Source organism: Dermacentor silvarum, chromosome 7 (assembly GCF_013339745.2).
Source record: "Dermacentor silvarum isolate Dsil-2018 chromosome 7, BIME_Dsil_1.4, whole genome shotgun sequence".
NCBI classification, from domain to species: Eukaryota; Metazoa; Arthropoda; class Arachnida; order Ixodida; family Ixodidae; genus Dermacentor; species Dermacentor silvarum.
The window spans coordinates 157,536,196-157,552,465 of NC_051160.1; the positions used below are offsets into that span (position 1 = coordinate 157,536,196).

General features: G+C 43.0%; 1 protein-coding gene across 5 annotated transcripts in view; it reads left to right on the plus strand.

The window, feature by feature from the left end:
* Positions 1-16,270, plus strand: part of LOC119458616 (kinesin light chain) — a 441,510-nt gene that overhangs the window by 421,066 nt on the left and 4,174 nt on the right. For all 5 annotated transcript variants that reach the window (XM_049671311.1, XM_049671310.1, XM_049671309.1 and 2 more), the window contains 2 exons: positions 7,037-7,161; positions 15,453-15,498. In XM_049671311.1, coding sequence (XP_049527268.1) covers positions 7,037-7,161; positions 15,453-15,498 — 171 coding nt within the window. The remainder of the gene's footprint in view (positions 1-7,036; positions 7,162-15,452; positions 15,499-16,270) is intronic.

Sequence of the window (16,270 nt, forward strand, 5' to 3'; positions counted from 1 at the left end):
CCAGCATATGTGATGGCTATTGCTCCAGTGAAATGTTGCGGGGGAGTCAAACCCAATTGCGCAAAAATGAAAATATCCTCTAGAGTAATCTGTTAAGAATGTGGCCCCACTCTTGTTTTGATCACTTTGTCATCTGAACTTGCATACCCACCAACCGCTGGCACGCTTGTTTCTTTTTAAGATTTACTTTCTCCACATTTTGTGACACCCGCAGTCTTGAGGCTGTGTTGCCTGCTTTCATTTTACTCACTTTCTCAGCATCTCATTTGCTTCTGTGCCTTTACAGCTTGTTTGCCATTTGATGATAGTTTCGGAGTTTATTTCACCATGACTAATTATGGGGGTACTTTGTGCCTTTTTTGTGAAGTGCAGAACACCATGGGTGTACTTTCTGCTACATTTTATCGCTTATTTTGCAGAGGTGTTGAGGTAACAAAACTTCAAGGCTAAATACAAGCAGGTTTGAAGGCATTGTTTGTACGTTCACAGCGCCTTATCCTAGAGTTTCTTGCCCCTCTAAAGGGACACTGATGCAATGAGCAATTACACAGTTCTACACAGCTAGTCCAGTGAAGTCACTCATGCCGAACTCCACCTACACTTGTTTGAAGGGAAAAGCAGTCCTATTGGCAGGTGAAACCTCCCATTCTGAATTATGCACCAGAAGAACATTGCCAAATGACATTAGCATTATATTGGTGGACATGGCAATACCCTTCTCATGCTTTGGTACAATGACGCAGCAGAAGTAACCATAGGTTGCCTGGTTGAGCTTTTATCGATTTCAGAATGCAGTGAAAGTATCACAAGCTTAACTAACACGCTTTAACACATTAAGGAGATGGTGAGCACTGGAATTCAAGTTGGTGCAACCACCAGTATTTACACCGTGGCGTAAGAAGCCCCTGCTTTTGGTGAATCTCTTTACTTGGTACCTTGTGAGCGTATGTAATCAGTTTCGTTAGTCTCTTAAATCTTTAACTTCTTGCAAATGTTGCCAGTCAACATATGTCAGGTGAACAAGGTGGAGGGGAAGGATTGGGCACACCATTGAGACAGGCCATCACATCCACTGCTAAATGATGCCTAAGTAATGGAGTTTTATAGTTTGTCCATAACCTTCCTAATGTTTGTGGATTACCAGGTTCCTGTAGATGTGCATGGCAGCAACAACACTGGTAGCTACATCTGGTGACGTAGTCTCTAACCGGAGAGCGCCAAAAATAATACTGCATTGACTTATAATGTTCTACATCACTGCTGGTGTAAAGTATTAGTAACAACGTAATTGCTAAAGTGCAATACTTATTATGATATTTTTTCAACGATGACACTGAGGCCACATAAAAAAAAAAAAGAGCAAAGACATTGTAGTTGGACAAATCACGACAGGATGCCGCTACCAGCTTTGCAACTGCTCTCCATGGCTCCGGCAACCCAGTAATTCTCCGCAAACATTAAGAAGTTTACGGACAAACTGAAACTCTAATAGCTCCATTCAGTAGCTCCATTCAACATACAGAATAATAGCTCCATTCAACAGACAGCTGTGAAAATGTCGAGTATTATGAGGCACTTGTTTACATGGCTCTTCTACCAAATCTGGTAGCTCAGTCATGCTCTAATTCGTAGAGAAGGTGCATTTCATGGTGCGTGCAGTTTAATGTCACTTTTAAGTACACTACTTGCCTGTTTTTTCCAAAACCAATCAAAAGTAAGTCTGAGGCAGTATGATGCGGAAAAAGCAGTTGTCTCAGTGAGAGGAGTGGTAGTGCTACCTGCGACTATTATAATGAAGCACAGCGTGGGTTGTGTTTTGTGCCACTGTTTTGTTGTAGGGAAGTGGACATTCTTTTGTCTGGCATCGCCACAGATGATCACATACATCTGATTTACTTTGCACAAAACAGACCAGTGTTGTGATCATCATCATCAAACTAGATGCATCCTGTAATGCTACCTATGTGCAAAATTAGGGTATCGAATGAGCAAACGATCTAGTTGAAGAGTCATGTTTACCTGGCACTTTTCTTTACAGAACACTAATACAAAATTGATTCAAATCGTGTCCTGGTAATGTTGTAGCAGCCAAGGTGTGGCCCCTGTGTTCAGAACAACTAGCGTGCATTAGGTTCAAGCTTTGATCATCACCATTTAAGCTGTAAATTCCTTGCAGCTCATACAGCAGGCGGCTTCCATAAGTTGTTGGCACATTACTGCTTGCATCTCATTACTTAGCGCTGCTGCGCTAACGTTAGCTGCGTTGGCTTTGCATCTGTTGTTTGCAACTCAACTTCTGGAATGTGCTGGTTTGCCGAGCTTTTATATGTGCATTGGGCAGTTAACTGCGCATGCTCTCGCTACATTTACACATTTTTGCCTGTTTACTTGGTCCAGGGGCGATCCCTGACATTGCAGCAAGTGTGCATTGCATCTTGGGTTACTGTCGATGTTTTGCTCCTGTTCTTGTGAATCTATTGTCAAGCAAATGAAATTGTGTGTAGCACATATTGGAGCTTTTAATGTAACAGGCCATCTGACAGCATCATGGTGGACGAATTGGCACATGTTACGAGGACTAGCTTTGTAAGGGGCTGTAGAGAGGTTGGTGTGTTCTTTTTTAATGTGAAGTGTTTTCCTGTTTTTCAAGAATGAGCTGCAAGTTGTTTTAGTCCAGTAATTTTATTTTGCCCCAAACATGCCTTGAAATACTGTTATTGGACTTAAGACTTGACCTAATGGTCAAGTTTATGATTAGGATGTTAAGTAAATAATTTTCTCTTGAATTTGCATTATTGACGAGTACAGTGTTAACGTGGCCCTTTTAGATGACAAAGCTTGACATATGTAGTTTTCACTTCCTGGTCGCTTGTCACAAGGTACTGCCAATGCTCCATTTCATTTGCTTACAAAGAAACCTTGATTCAGGACACTGTGTTTGGCTTCCCTAACAGCTGACTGTTTGAAGACTGTTTGCAACTGTATATTCCAGGCTTTTCTAATGTGCCTGTGTGTGACCTCATTTCGGTGCCATGTAAGGTGTTACCCTCAGTTTCACTCTTTAGGGACGCTTTTCTTTTCACGTACATTCAGCAGAACTTTGACCCCACAGAATCATTGTATTTAAGGGGAGATGCATGTTGAAAGTTGCCTCCTCTAAAGGTTCTAGTTCACAAGCTTTGCAAAATGGTGCTTGAGCGTTACCTCTGTGTTTCAAAATGCCAAGGCTCAAATTCATACTGGATGATTTAATAAAATGTTGCATTCGCAACGGTCGTGCTAGTGGCTTGACATAATATGGCTCTGCAGCTATCGTGTTCTGCGGCTGAGCGAGAGGTCATGGGCTCAATTCCCATCCTTAAATATAAATTTTGCACCTACACCATTTCAGGTGCCTATAGTAGTCGCACTTTGTCACAATGAAAGCATGTGTAATGCACTCATTGCAGTGAAGTGTGACTCTAGGCTGGTCGATGCATCCCCACACAAGCGCTCATGATAATGATTTTCAATCATCGTAATTGTTTTGAGTTTCATACCATGATGTAAGCCTCCCCCAGAGATCTCTAAATTACCTTGTTACCTGTATCAACCAAAGTAACATTATGCCTAATGCCATGTCAGTAACTGGCCTTATGCCGTGTTAGTCTTTCACAGCCCTCAACTGCATCTTAGTTCTGTTAAAGTATTGTAGCTAAGTTTAAAAGCATGAAGTGGAGTTAGGCATTTTATGTTGTGTGTAACTCTGGCACAGTGGTCTCTAGAGTAGAAGGGAAGGGGCAGCAGCGCATAAAAGCATGGACAATGCAAACAGTGATGACACAGTTGACTAACCACATTTTTTGTTTCGCCAAGTAAACAAACTTAATTCGGTTGTTTCAGGATAGTTAATTTATTAATGTTTTCTTTATTTTTCACTGTACTGGGTGTGCCTTGCTACTATCCATCGGCGTGCATTTGAGACACGCACAAGGCATTAATAGCAAGAGGCATTAATTAATAGCAAGAGGCATTAATACACTCCCATTAGCAGCAGCAGACTGGACACTCCTGCCAGGGCATGGTGTGCAGGTCATTCTTAAAGGCATCCTTTATGACTGTGCAACACATCCCGCAGGTCGTAGAGTTAAACGGTTTCGCGCATTCAGTTTCAGCATCAGCTGTCTTTGTAAAAAAAATTTATTGTGTCCCATAGAAGGGCCGGATAGGCTGTTTAACAATGCTTATTAGAAAGCATTGCCTTGCCAAAAAGACCACACAGGAACACAGTGTCACTTTGCCAAAACGACAGCATAAAAACATTTCTGTATTATCTTGGGGGCCATGCATCAAAAAGCATAAAATCTATAAGAATAGAAAGCCGTTTCAGGAGATGCAGGAGACCCAAAGGCACATCTTTCCCTAAATTCATGAGCCTGAGCGCATGTAAATTTTATTTTCAGCATTAGTACTGTAAATTTGTATGTATTTGCTTTTGTACAGTTGGCTTTACTCATATTGTGCAATAATACTTTGAATTCGGCCCTCGTGACAGTGTTGCTTTCAAAATGCGTGCTGATGAACCAATTGGCTTATTAATCTTGTTCTGGGAGCAGTGCTTAGTAAACAAACAGTGTAGTCTACCTTTACGAAGGGCTTCTATTGTTATGCGGTTACTGCGTGGCACCAAAAGTCCCCACCAGCCCGCAGCTGAATACAACAACGTGTGCGCAAGCTAACTCCATTGCAACGGCTGCTCTTGGAATTGTGCCTGTGTCTTTCTAGCAGTATGGTGGCCCCACTTTACAGGGAGCACCTAGCTGATGTTCATATAAAAGTTGCGTTCTCTCTCAGTGTCTGGATAATGGTGCCCATTGTGGTATCCGTTTTTGCACTCAACAAACAACAACTTTTGCACTTTAAGTATGTGCTCCCTGTCATAGTGTGCAGAACTGTACTTGAACATGCAGGGCCAATTCACATTGTTGTGCTTGCAATGCCACTTCATTAGTAAGTAATTTTAGATTATGTAGCCTCTGCACAGGCAATCAACTTTCATGTGATATTCTTATTCTTTTACTTTGTTTGTGTATCTTTTGCTCTCTTGAGTCAGTGTGGCATAACTGGATGTGATAACCTTTATTGCTGCATAACGCTAAAGTGTTGGTAGTCTTCACAAGCTAGGAGTTACTTTTCGTCCTATCGCTGTAATACCTTATGCAAATAGTTACATTTGATAGTTGCGGCTATATTCCAAGCATGGTGTGCTGATGGATCTTCGGTCATGCTTTCCTGGGCTTGTACCTTCCATTTGGCTTGCCGACATAGGCTAGGATTACTCATTCGAATAGCGCAGTGTTAGCAATGTTTGTGATAGGTTCACTTCAGTGTTTTTATTTAATACAACAAAAAAATAAAACGAGGTGGCACCAATAAAACCACACTGTAAGATGTATGCGCCCCAAAAATGTAAATATTTCAGGACAGTTCGGATAGAAAAAAAAGGGGGTGGAGAATTAATATGTGGAAGTTTTGCAACTTTAATATTAGTTTCACACCATGTGAGCAGGGCTGATATGCCATAGAATTAGTATTAAATTACGTAACAAGCACTAAAGCACATTTGCACTCAGCACAACTATGAAATAGTTGGATCAAAATAGAAATTATGCGCCCTTGGTCACGGCTGTATCATTGTGATTTCACCTGGCAACGCTTGTCACTAGATTTTAACAGTCATCACATTGCATGCCTGGTCCCTACGATGATAGCATCTTCCTCGGGATGGTACTACCATTTTTGTGCTGCTATCTTTTGAGTTGTTAACGACTATAGCAACTTTAGGCCTTTGTGAAAGTGTCAACAGGTGACATAGCATAATGCTTCATCTAGCAATATTGTTGAATTTTCAGAAAAATAATTAAGTAGTAGTATAAATAATTCTGTAGAAAATAGAAAGACAGTTTCTTAAAATATATATAGCCAGAAAAAAACAAAGTTGTGTCTTTAGTTAAACACAGAAAATGTACATGCACAGCCAAGTTTTAACAGTTTAGATGATAATAATAAGCTCTAATTATAGGCTTCACTATTTGCTCTTAAAGTTGGAAACAGCTGGTGTTAGTCATTGTTTTGAAGTCACAAAACATGCTGTGGCTGGCAGCCTCTCTTTGAAGTGGTTGGTATGCCATGTTTGATGCATGTCGTGAGACAGATGTCTTTCTGGTACATGTTTGTAAATTACCAGCCAGTTTGTTTTTGTTTTGTAAACTTGCGGGCTTCTTTTCAAGCCTGGAAAAATATTTCTGTACTTGTACACAGACATATCAAATAGCTTTGGTCCGGCCTTTTCATTTTTCAAAAAATGGCAATGGTCTATTGGACACACATTGCTCACAAGACATGAAAGACGTGCGTGATAATACATTAGTGAGAGATTCGGGAGCTTTTGAACTCTCAGCCTCTCCTGTGCCTTCAATATATATGGGAATTCAACTCGACATTGTGGGCGACGCAACAGTCTATGAACAGTCCTGCTCTCTCATCTTCACATTTACTTGAGAACCCGCGAGTGGCCATTTTGTACGAACATACACGTCATGGTGGGCAGTACAGCATGGTTGCCTAACCCCCTTCGCTTCGCAAGGAAAGGCAAGCGGAAGCAACGTGAGTAAAATGGGTGCAAAAGGGTGCACTTCCGTGCTCTTTTGCTTCCGTTTGTGCTCCGTGTCCTTTCTTTGCCTTTCCTCGCGAATACAAAGTCAGATCACCCTTTTAACACCTTTCCTCCTCCCCTTCTGTCCCCCCTTTTTTTATCTCCCATTTCTGTCACTCTCCACTCTGACCTGACCATGCATTCTGTCGCGTCCCCCTTCTCCGTGCCGTCCCACTGGCTGACGCCTCTTCATTTCTCCATCCTTCCATCTCCTATTTCGGTCTCTCTCTGTCCCCCTTCTTCTTTTGTTTTTATTCTCTCCCACCATCCGCGCACCCCCCACCACCACCACCACCACCTTCCCCCTGGGACGTTGTGATTCGGCCTTGGCGGGGGTCTCAGAATGGCCGATTGAAGCGGAGCAGCTCGCTGGGCAAGCTGCGGGCTTCCATCCGCCGCGGCAGTGCAAAGCTGGTGCAGAGGCTCAGGGGCAGCGACTTTGCCCACGACGATGATCTCGCCGCACGGTAAGTGCCGGGGGGAAGGCCCAGTCAGCAGCCCTGGCTTGTGAGGTCTTCGCTTGTCTGCTTCTAGCTGCTTTTAATGAGGTTCTCTGAGGAAAACCTTTGCAAGTGAAAGTTGTCTGGTTTACACAATGGCAACAGTGGGACTAAGAAAAGGAGGAGTAATTTTTGCATCAATTTGGACTACTCTGTGTTGCCAAACTGGTGTGCTGTGGACTTTGAGTTGCATTGGAGAGGGCCAGTTCTTGTGGCTTCCCACCTATGCTTCTCCTTTGGTCTTTCATCCACACATGGTACAGCTATCTTTAATTCATTCAGTTTGTAACAGGTAATTCATACTTGGTTATTGGGCCAAGGAAACCTAGGGCATAATAGCCTGTAACAAGTTTTTTTTTTTTGCATTTTGAAGAATGTGTCTCTTTGACATCAAAATCAAGCACCGTACCCAAGGAAGGCTGCGACGTGACAAGCGCAGTGCTGTGTCCTGTGTGTCCTCGTTCTTTTAAGCATGGAACACTTGTAGGCAATGTACATCAGATGTGGTTCGGTCATACATGCAAGTTGTGTCACAAGTTGGTGTGTTGAGCTTGTGTCCCCACTGCACCTATGGTAACCAGCCCAAATGTATAACACCTAATTGGATATGAGGACAGCATTTAAGTTTCCTGCTTAATCATGAAAGGAATGCAGATAAGCTAGTGACTTTAACAAAAGCCAGTTGTAGCATGCATAGGCCATAGGATAAAGTGATCCCATCATTGCTTGACGACTTGTCATGTACAAGCAAACAGCCCCAGGTTTTTATCGAGTTCTTATAGAATCTCCCACACACACTTAGTCCCAAGAGCTGTCCATGCCAAACCACCTCACCTGACTTGAACAAGAGAAAGATTTTGCGCCGCTGAGAGCCTGGGATAAAGAATGCTGCTTCTTGACTCTCAAGCAGGCACATTATAGAAAAGGTGCATGTCTTAAACATGCTGGCATAATCTTGGCAAAAAGAGCAGATGATCATGTTGACACTTAGATTGGCCGCCATGGCAACAGCTTAACATAAGCACCTCTGCCCTCCAGCAGAGACGATGCCTCGCCACCGCATCACGCATCACACCTGTCATGCACAAATCGCTAGCAGCAACACAAATAACTTGGGGACTTCCATGAAATGCAGAGCGTCCAAAATTTGCACTGGTTCAAGCTGCAGAGCAAGAAAGGTACAGAGAAAAAAAAGGAAGAGGGGGGTCACGGCACAAATGTTGTGTAGCCCCTGGGCTCCAATAAGGAAGAAGGCAACAGAGGAACATCGCCTGTTGAGGCAGTTGGAGAGAGGCTGTGCTGTAAGGAGAGCAGCTCACCTTCTTGCACCATCTGCATGCAACATTTCATCTGCTTCTTCCTTCACCATTATACTCGGGGACAACTTTCTGTGGCAACGAAGGGAAAGCTACGGAGGCAAAGCGCGCACAAGCGAGAGCGCTTCTGAAAAGTGTGCCGCGTTTTAATCCACGTTGGTTTAGGCTGGCGAGGAGAAAACATAAACAGCTTATTAGCAACAGTTAAGACACAACACAACATTGAGTGCAAAAGTTTAATTATTGTGCGGCTTTTCCCTTCCACGTCTGGGCAAACGTGAAACTGTCGCACGTGGAAGCTGCGTCGATTCAGCGTCTGTTCCGAGCAACCAAAAGCACTGTCAAATGCTGTTGGACTACTTGGCGCGGTAACACATGTGCAGCATCCATGCGCCTGTAGCTTTCCCTTCGTTGCCACAGAAAGTTGTCCGCGAGTATAGTAAGCACTTAAACAAATTTCTGTAGCAGAATGCTACCTGGATGGCCCTTCGCAACTTCCAGTGTATAGTCAAAATTTCCAACAAGGTCCAGTGAGGGGCCAGGTTAGGGGTTTCAGAATCAACACTTTGCTGGGCTTGGACACTTTCAGTGTAGCCTTGACTTGGAGAGGCAAGTCTGCTTGGCAACTAAATGCTCCACATCCTCTTGGCAAAAGGCTGTCCTGTTTCCCAGCCATGTACAGCCTGGGGCTTCTGCAAGTTCTTGGATTGTGTTTTGTATGCCCAAGAAAATTCCGGGGTTCATTACCCCAGCTGCTCCAGAGCACCAGGAACTAGTGAGGAGTCTGGTCTGCTGCAATCTCATTACAGGCTGCTGCTTTGCGATGCTGTCTAGGTTGAGTTTTGGAAGCTGGGAGTGAAATCCAACATGTTGACATGGCCGCGGACTGGTGTTAAGGATTTGTCATCCATGAAGTGTCAGGTGGCTCCAGAGGTGGTGGCTCCAGGATCTGTTTGGGTGCAAGTGATCTCGGCGAAGTAATCTTTTTAAGAAAATGTTTTAACCTGCCAACTACGAAACAGTGGCTGAGGAAGCTGGAAAAAGCTACTGTCTTCTCCAAGTAGACTGTGGCATCGACCGCCGTGTGAAGCTGTAGTTTCCAGGAATGCACCATGTTAGTGTGTATCATCTTTTCTGAGTTCTGAAACCAGAGTTCTGTTGAGTTCCCCTGCTTTTCCTTGTATGGGTCTCATCAGTGCATCCAGATTTGAACTGCTATCTTGCCACTTCAGCAGCACAGAATGCCAAGCCAATATTGACTCTACGATGGATCATATTGGGAGTAGTACTATTGGGCCCCATATTCACAATATTGGGTCAACGTTGGCTTAATTTTTATTGCTACTCAGGTAACTATTCTTTTCATTGAGCACAGTATGTAGTGCAGGTTCTCGAGGGCAATTTGCCATCTTTCAAGATAGTGCCATTTCTTTAGTATTTTCCATATCATGAAGCCCGCTACCCCGCCGTAGCTATTTTCTCCAGCCAAGTCAAAAGTCTCCTAATTCTTGTTGAAAATGTGCAAAAATAGCAACACTGGTAATGGGCCTGCATGGGCACAAGTTGACTAACACGGACAGCAGAAGACACATAGTACAATTCTACATCCGATTCAACGTGTATTGATCATACATTGATACATGTATACACCCTATAATCTTTGCCAGTGGCCTAATGCCAATAATATAGCATTTTTATTCAGTCACACATTTCCATGGGCCATGCTGTTTTATGCTGCCACCAAGCTTTGCAAAAAGCTCACACGATTTGCCATTCACTAGGCATTGCTTGCAGGAACTCCCTATGCTTTTAAAAACATTCATTTACATGGGCTTGTCCTGTGCAGTGCACCTGACATTATAGTCAATTTTGGTTTGGTGTGTACAGCAAGGTATGTGAAGGGCTTAAGTGTTTTTGGTGGCTTGGACTCTGGAAGTTAGCATTTTTCAGTCTTATCACTTTCTTGCTTGTGCCTACCATTTTGCAAGTGTGTTCTCTTTGGTGAATGTTGGATATCCTGGGTGCACGTGGTGTCTATTTTTCAAGGTCGACAGCTAACAGAGCCACTTTGTCTCTTGAACTTCCATTTTTGGGCAGTTCTTTATTTTTATTATTTTATTATCCAATTATTATTTAATCGTTTTCTGTGGACTCCCACTGTAAGCAGCAAGCAAGCACACCGTGGCAATAACTGCTATGTGCATGGTTTTGGTATGGCCTCGGGTGACTGCAAGGTGTCTGAAAAATCTGTATGGTCTTGTATGTCTTACCTGGGCAAGTGAGTAAACTTATTACTTTAGAAACATGTTTGGAGCAAAGCAAGAACTTCTGCTTCATTATTAAATCATTGTTTAGCTTGCTAGGGAACTTGCGCTGCAATGAATGCTGTCAAGTGTGATCACTCTTAAAGCGGTACTGATGCAAAAAGTTTATATACCTCTCCTTTCTTGCTTTATCAGATAGCTGTTATGTTATAATTCATGATTTGTAACACATTTGAGGAGTTGAAGTGTCATACTATGATTGCAGAGTTGGCAGCTATCTGACGAGCAAAAAAATCAAGACAAAGCTTGTGTCAGTTTCTCCTTTAATGGAATATCTGGTAGCTTTGCTTTCCCACACTTCTGCACTCAATGGCAACTTGAGAATACATGCTAGGGTTGTTTGCCTGCACTCCATTCCTCCACGTTCCTGGAAGAGGTTTCTGTTACGGATCACACAGGCACCGAGAAACCTCGGTGGCAGAGCTACAACGAAAATGTTGTGGTTTTGAACTAGACAACGGAACTGCCTAGTTTCGCTTATGTAGGAAAAACAAGGTTCATGTCATGAATACTGGTGAGGGAAGTTGAAAAGCAAACAAATATAGAGGGATTATTATTGCTCCCATTCAAACAGCCTCTTTGCCAAACTGCCCTCTTGTCTCAGTGGCTGTGGTGCTCTGCTGAGCACAAGGACAAGGGTTCGACTCCTGCGCATAGTGGTTGCATTTTGACAGGGGCAGAATGCCAAAGCACTTCTGCACCAAGCTCTGAATGCACCACCAAGTGGCCCAACGTAATCCCGAGTTGACAGAATACCAGTGCTGCTCTGAGGTGTTAGATGCCATCAACCAATCAATTGGCCAACCAAACTATTTCCGCCAAGTAGGAAGAAGTGCAGGCCACAGTTGTGGCCTGCACTTACGTGGCCATGGAAGGCCACATTAACCCATCACAAACATGGGTATTGCTAGTGTGCTATCTAAATCGTCATCATATCATAGTTATGTAGGATTTTATGGCGCACGAGCAACTGAGGCTGTAATGTGCCGTCGTATCATCATGTCATTGCAGTCACTGTCATAAACAAATGGCCGACTCTTACTGTAGGGTGATGAGGTTCATATTGCTGCAATGCCTGAGCCACACACAGGGACACGAGTCGCGAGGGAAAGGAAGCACAGGGAGAATCCAAAGGCGTCATTAGGTAGCGCATGTTCCGTTTAAACAGCATTGACCTGTCACTACACATCAAATGCATCCAAGGTGCAAGGAAGGGATGACAGTGAGGATTTGCACTAGACTTTTGCTGTCTTTTATTCAGTTGATCCAAGCATAAGGCCTTTTTTGTCCATGACAGTGCTACAAGCACAACCCTGTCTACCTTGGGTTGTGTTGATTTAAAATTTTAGGTAGGGGGGAGGTTATACTTTCAAAATTTCACGTCAGGTCAGTTCTCGATATAAATTGTGAATGTGTCCAGATGTGGACCATTTGTAATTTGAAATGCACGCGAATGCACCCTAAAATTTCCAGCAGTGGCTTCTAACACTCTTTATGTGTACTGTGTGAATCTCCTGGGTGACTACCATCGTGGTGCTTTGTGCGAGTCCCATTATTTGCTGTACCACATTTGTAAAGGCTTCGTCAAAAGTCAAAAATCGTAGTAGCATGGTAACAACCAACATTGCTGGAACAGTTACTGTAAATTCAGCATGTGGTGTTCTGTGTTCATAATAGTTGCAGGATTAACCTGTCAGGGCCACAGTGCCGATGCTGGTGCTTAAGGACTTGTTTCATTACTGCCTTGAGCAGTTACTCAAAGTAAAGAAAAGAGAAACTGCTGCTCATTTACAAGGACTTGCAGCGCAAACCTATTAGTGAGAAGTCATCCTTAGTCAATATCAACTCTTAACATTCCAATGTGCTTGCCACACCATGTATCGAGCATTGCTGAATGACTGAATCTGTCAGTACATTATGTCCTGTGTTAATGAATCCTGCCTTTCACCGGGCTCTGTGTATGTACTGCTATGCCATGTCTTGGTCGTAGCTTCTGCTGTCTCGAAAAGTCTGCAGTGGCTGAAGCGAGGGCAATGTGTGCGACATCTGTTGTGTGTGCCTACATTGGTATTCCGGTTACGTTTTTTTTAGGACTTGCTTGTTGCCTTCACGCTTTTTCTTTTGTGTGCCTACTAACATATTCCTTGACTTGCTAACATCTGGTGGCAGCTGTTTCATGATTGCACGTAGCTGCAGCATGGTGTACGAGGAGGGTGACTTTGTAATCTGTACTACCAGTCGGGTATTTTAATTATTCTACTGCAACAACTGTCATTCACTTTCCTCTGGCCCACTGTGATGCTGTTGTACTGAGCAATGGTCGTAAGCAATAGCAGGATCAGGTCTTGGACATTTTCTAGCAGCTTAGCTCTGCCTGTAGTGCTATAATGGATTGAGCAAAAGGTGGATGTGGCCACTACGGTATAGTATTGTCCACTCTAAAAGAGAACACCTAATTAATACTCGAGCCAACATAGCTCAAATGCATCGTCAACTTCATAAGAAAAGAGCGTTTGATATGATCTGTTAGGAAGGCTTGTATAGGTAAAAAAATTTCTCGCATGTTCATGTCAAACTGAGCTGTAATCAGTACCAAAATTCTAATTTGGTGTTCCCTTTAGCAGTGGCTCGTACTGCACATACCACATGGTACATCAAATGTAGGAGATATTATCCAAGACCTCCCTTTTTTTGGGGATGACACATTGCTTACATAAGCACTGCCTACCTGCACCCACCTTCAAATGACCAAACTATCCCTGTATTTGGGTGCTTAAAAGCTGGGGCTATTGCTGTGTACATGCTGTAAATCATGCTTTTTTTTTTGTCAATGCACATAAGTTTGTGGTTGGTACTTAATGCGCCATGCTTCTTTGTACTGACCCTTGATGAAACTTGGACAGTTGTAGCCTTTCTGTATACTAGTACCATTTACGGAATACAGTCGAACCCGGATATATCGAACCCACATATATCAAATTATTGTATCTATGAAACAGCTGTAAAATCTCCTTGAAAATTTCTGTATAAAATTTTTATTTGATATACCGAATTACCTATATATCAAACTTTCTTGTGATCACCTTCAGATTCGATATATCCGGGTTCGACTATATATCGGAACACTAAAGACATAGACAATGTCGACAAAGCTGGTAGGGGGTCATATTGTGTCATTTCGTTTCAACTAACCGAGTGGTATAAATGTTTTTGTGTTCTGTAAGTGTTCTCGCTGAGGGGACAACAAAGACCCCCTGTGTAGTAACAATCCAAAACAAGAGAGGTTCACTGGAAGGTGGAGGCTCGAAGGGATCACCTGTGGGTCGAAGAAATGGATAACGCTGGAGCAAAGGTTTTGACAAGGAGACTAGTCTTCATCAGTCTGCCCAGACGTAGACAGGTCCCCTTGTACAAACATTGGCTCCAGCGACATTCCTTGTTCAGCCCTGTTAATCACTGTATAGTAATGAATATGTCGCTGCCCATTCCTTTTGACCAGTGGCTAAGGAGAAGAAAATTATTTCAGTTGTAGCTTTGTGTGCCCTAGTTGAACTTGCTGTTAAGAAGCCAATGGTAAGGCCAAGGAATTAAGCATTTCTTTTTTGTAAATAATGAATGCATAATTCTATTGAAGACCAAGGGAGCTGAAAGTAGAGGAAAAGACAATTTCACTGCTTGAGGGATTCTGAACTTTTGACTTTGGCATGACACAAGTAGTCCTCTACCAATTGAGCTGTAGCAGTGGCTGTCCTGCCATCCACTGTCATGGGTATTTACATACCAATGCTGACAACCGCAGCTCAATTGGTAGAGCATCACATGCATCGCGCAAGGGGTTGTGAATTGGGCTCCCACTAACAACATAGTTGTCTCTTTTTTTACATTCATTTCCCGTTTCATCTATCAAAAGTATCAACTTTACCATACAGTTAACCTTTGTCTATGCTTAAGTATATAAAAAAAACGGTTATTTTCCCCTATGTTTTTCTTGGATTCATTGTCTGTTGGTGTCTTGCATTTATCGATAAAAAACAAGCTTAACTGTTTCCCTTAGCATGTCACCAGCAATTACAACACACGAGCCATCATTAACATCAAAGATACATAATATTGGCACAGTTCTTCCTGTGCAAAAAGAACTGTTAGTCTATATCAATTCAGAATAGGCAGTACAATAAATTGTAATATTTGTAGTTTGTAGTAGATGGTGTTGTTCTGACAGATCTCAACACTGCAGTGTTTCTTGGCAGAATGCTTGTGATTGGTGCTGTACCATAATGTAATAGTACATGGGCACCCTTTGTAGTCACTGAACACCACAAATGTTAGTTAACCCTGTGCTTCATTCTAGCCTACTTTGTAACACATCTGCAGATGTTCTTTGGTACTTGTTCAGCTAGTGTCTGACTATGATGACTAGTCACAACGGTGCACATGTTTCATTAGGCACTGATATTATCAGCGTGATGCTTATATAATGTATGGCTATGTTTCCTAAAGGGAACTTGTGTCTTGAGTAGGAGAGGAATAATGAAAGTTGCAAGCAGCTGGAATGGATGCTGTAGAAGTGGACCTGAGGTTTTTATTTATTGCTTCTGTTTCTTTTTATTCCACTCAGAATGAAGCGCGCCAGTTCCATGTGCGCCCTTAGTACAGACCCTCAGGTAAGAACATCCATGTTGGAATCATCAGCATGACCAGTGTTGGAGCCGAGGTTGTTGGCATGTTATCACAAAGTCATTCAAGTGTAGTGAAACTAGTACACGTGCACGGAGGAAAAACTGGGCTGGGATAAAGTAATGATCCTATTCTAATGCTATTGACTTTCGTGCTTTGTCAGTGGCCCGAGTAGTGCTCCGGCCACATTGCCATCATGAACTGGAGACGATAAGAAAGGAATAGAATTCTTAAATTATACTGGCCCAGGACCATGGTGTAAGATATACTGTTTAGGTGAGGACACTCTCGAGACGCGGTCAACCATGTAAAGTAGCAACGGCGCGCATCCATCGGTCCGGTGACTGCAGTGGATGTCAGCTGAATACAAGGTCATAGGTTCGATTCCCAGCTCTGGTGACTGCTTTGCAACGAGAGGGAGTGCAAAAATGCTTGTGCATGTTGCTTTGGGTGCACAGTAAAATACCCGTTGTGTCAAAGCAATCCATAGCCACAAACTATGGCTTATCTTGTAGCCTGTGATTTGCTTGAGTGTGTTAAACCCCAAAATTAAAGCAAAACATTCATGTAAGAGACATGCATGCTTTTTTGAGTGTGTCAGCTGCTTGCAAATTTGTGCATTTAAAGGGGCCCTGAACTAACCCTCGGGCTCTGTGAAAAAACATAGTCCGCAGATAGCATACGCTGCTGTGAACATGTCAAATTTTGCAGTCGTGAGTGGCGTAGTGGTCGCAAGTGGAGCGCAAAGTCACCTTTCTC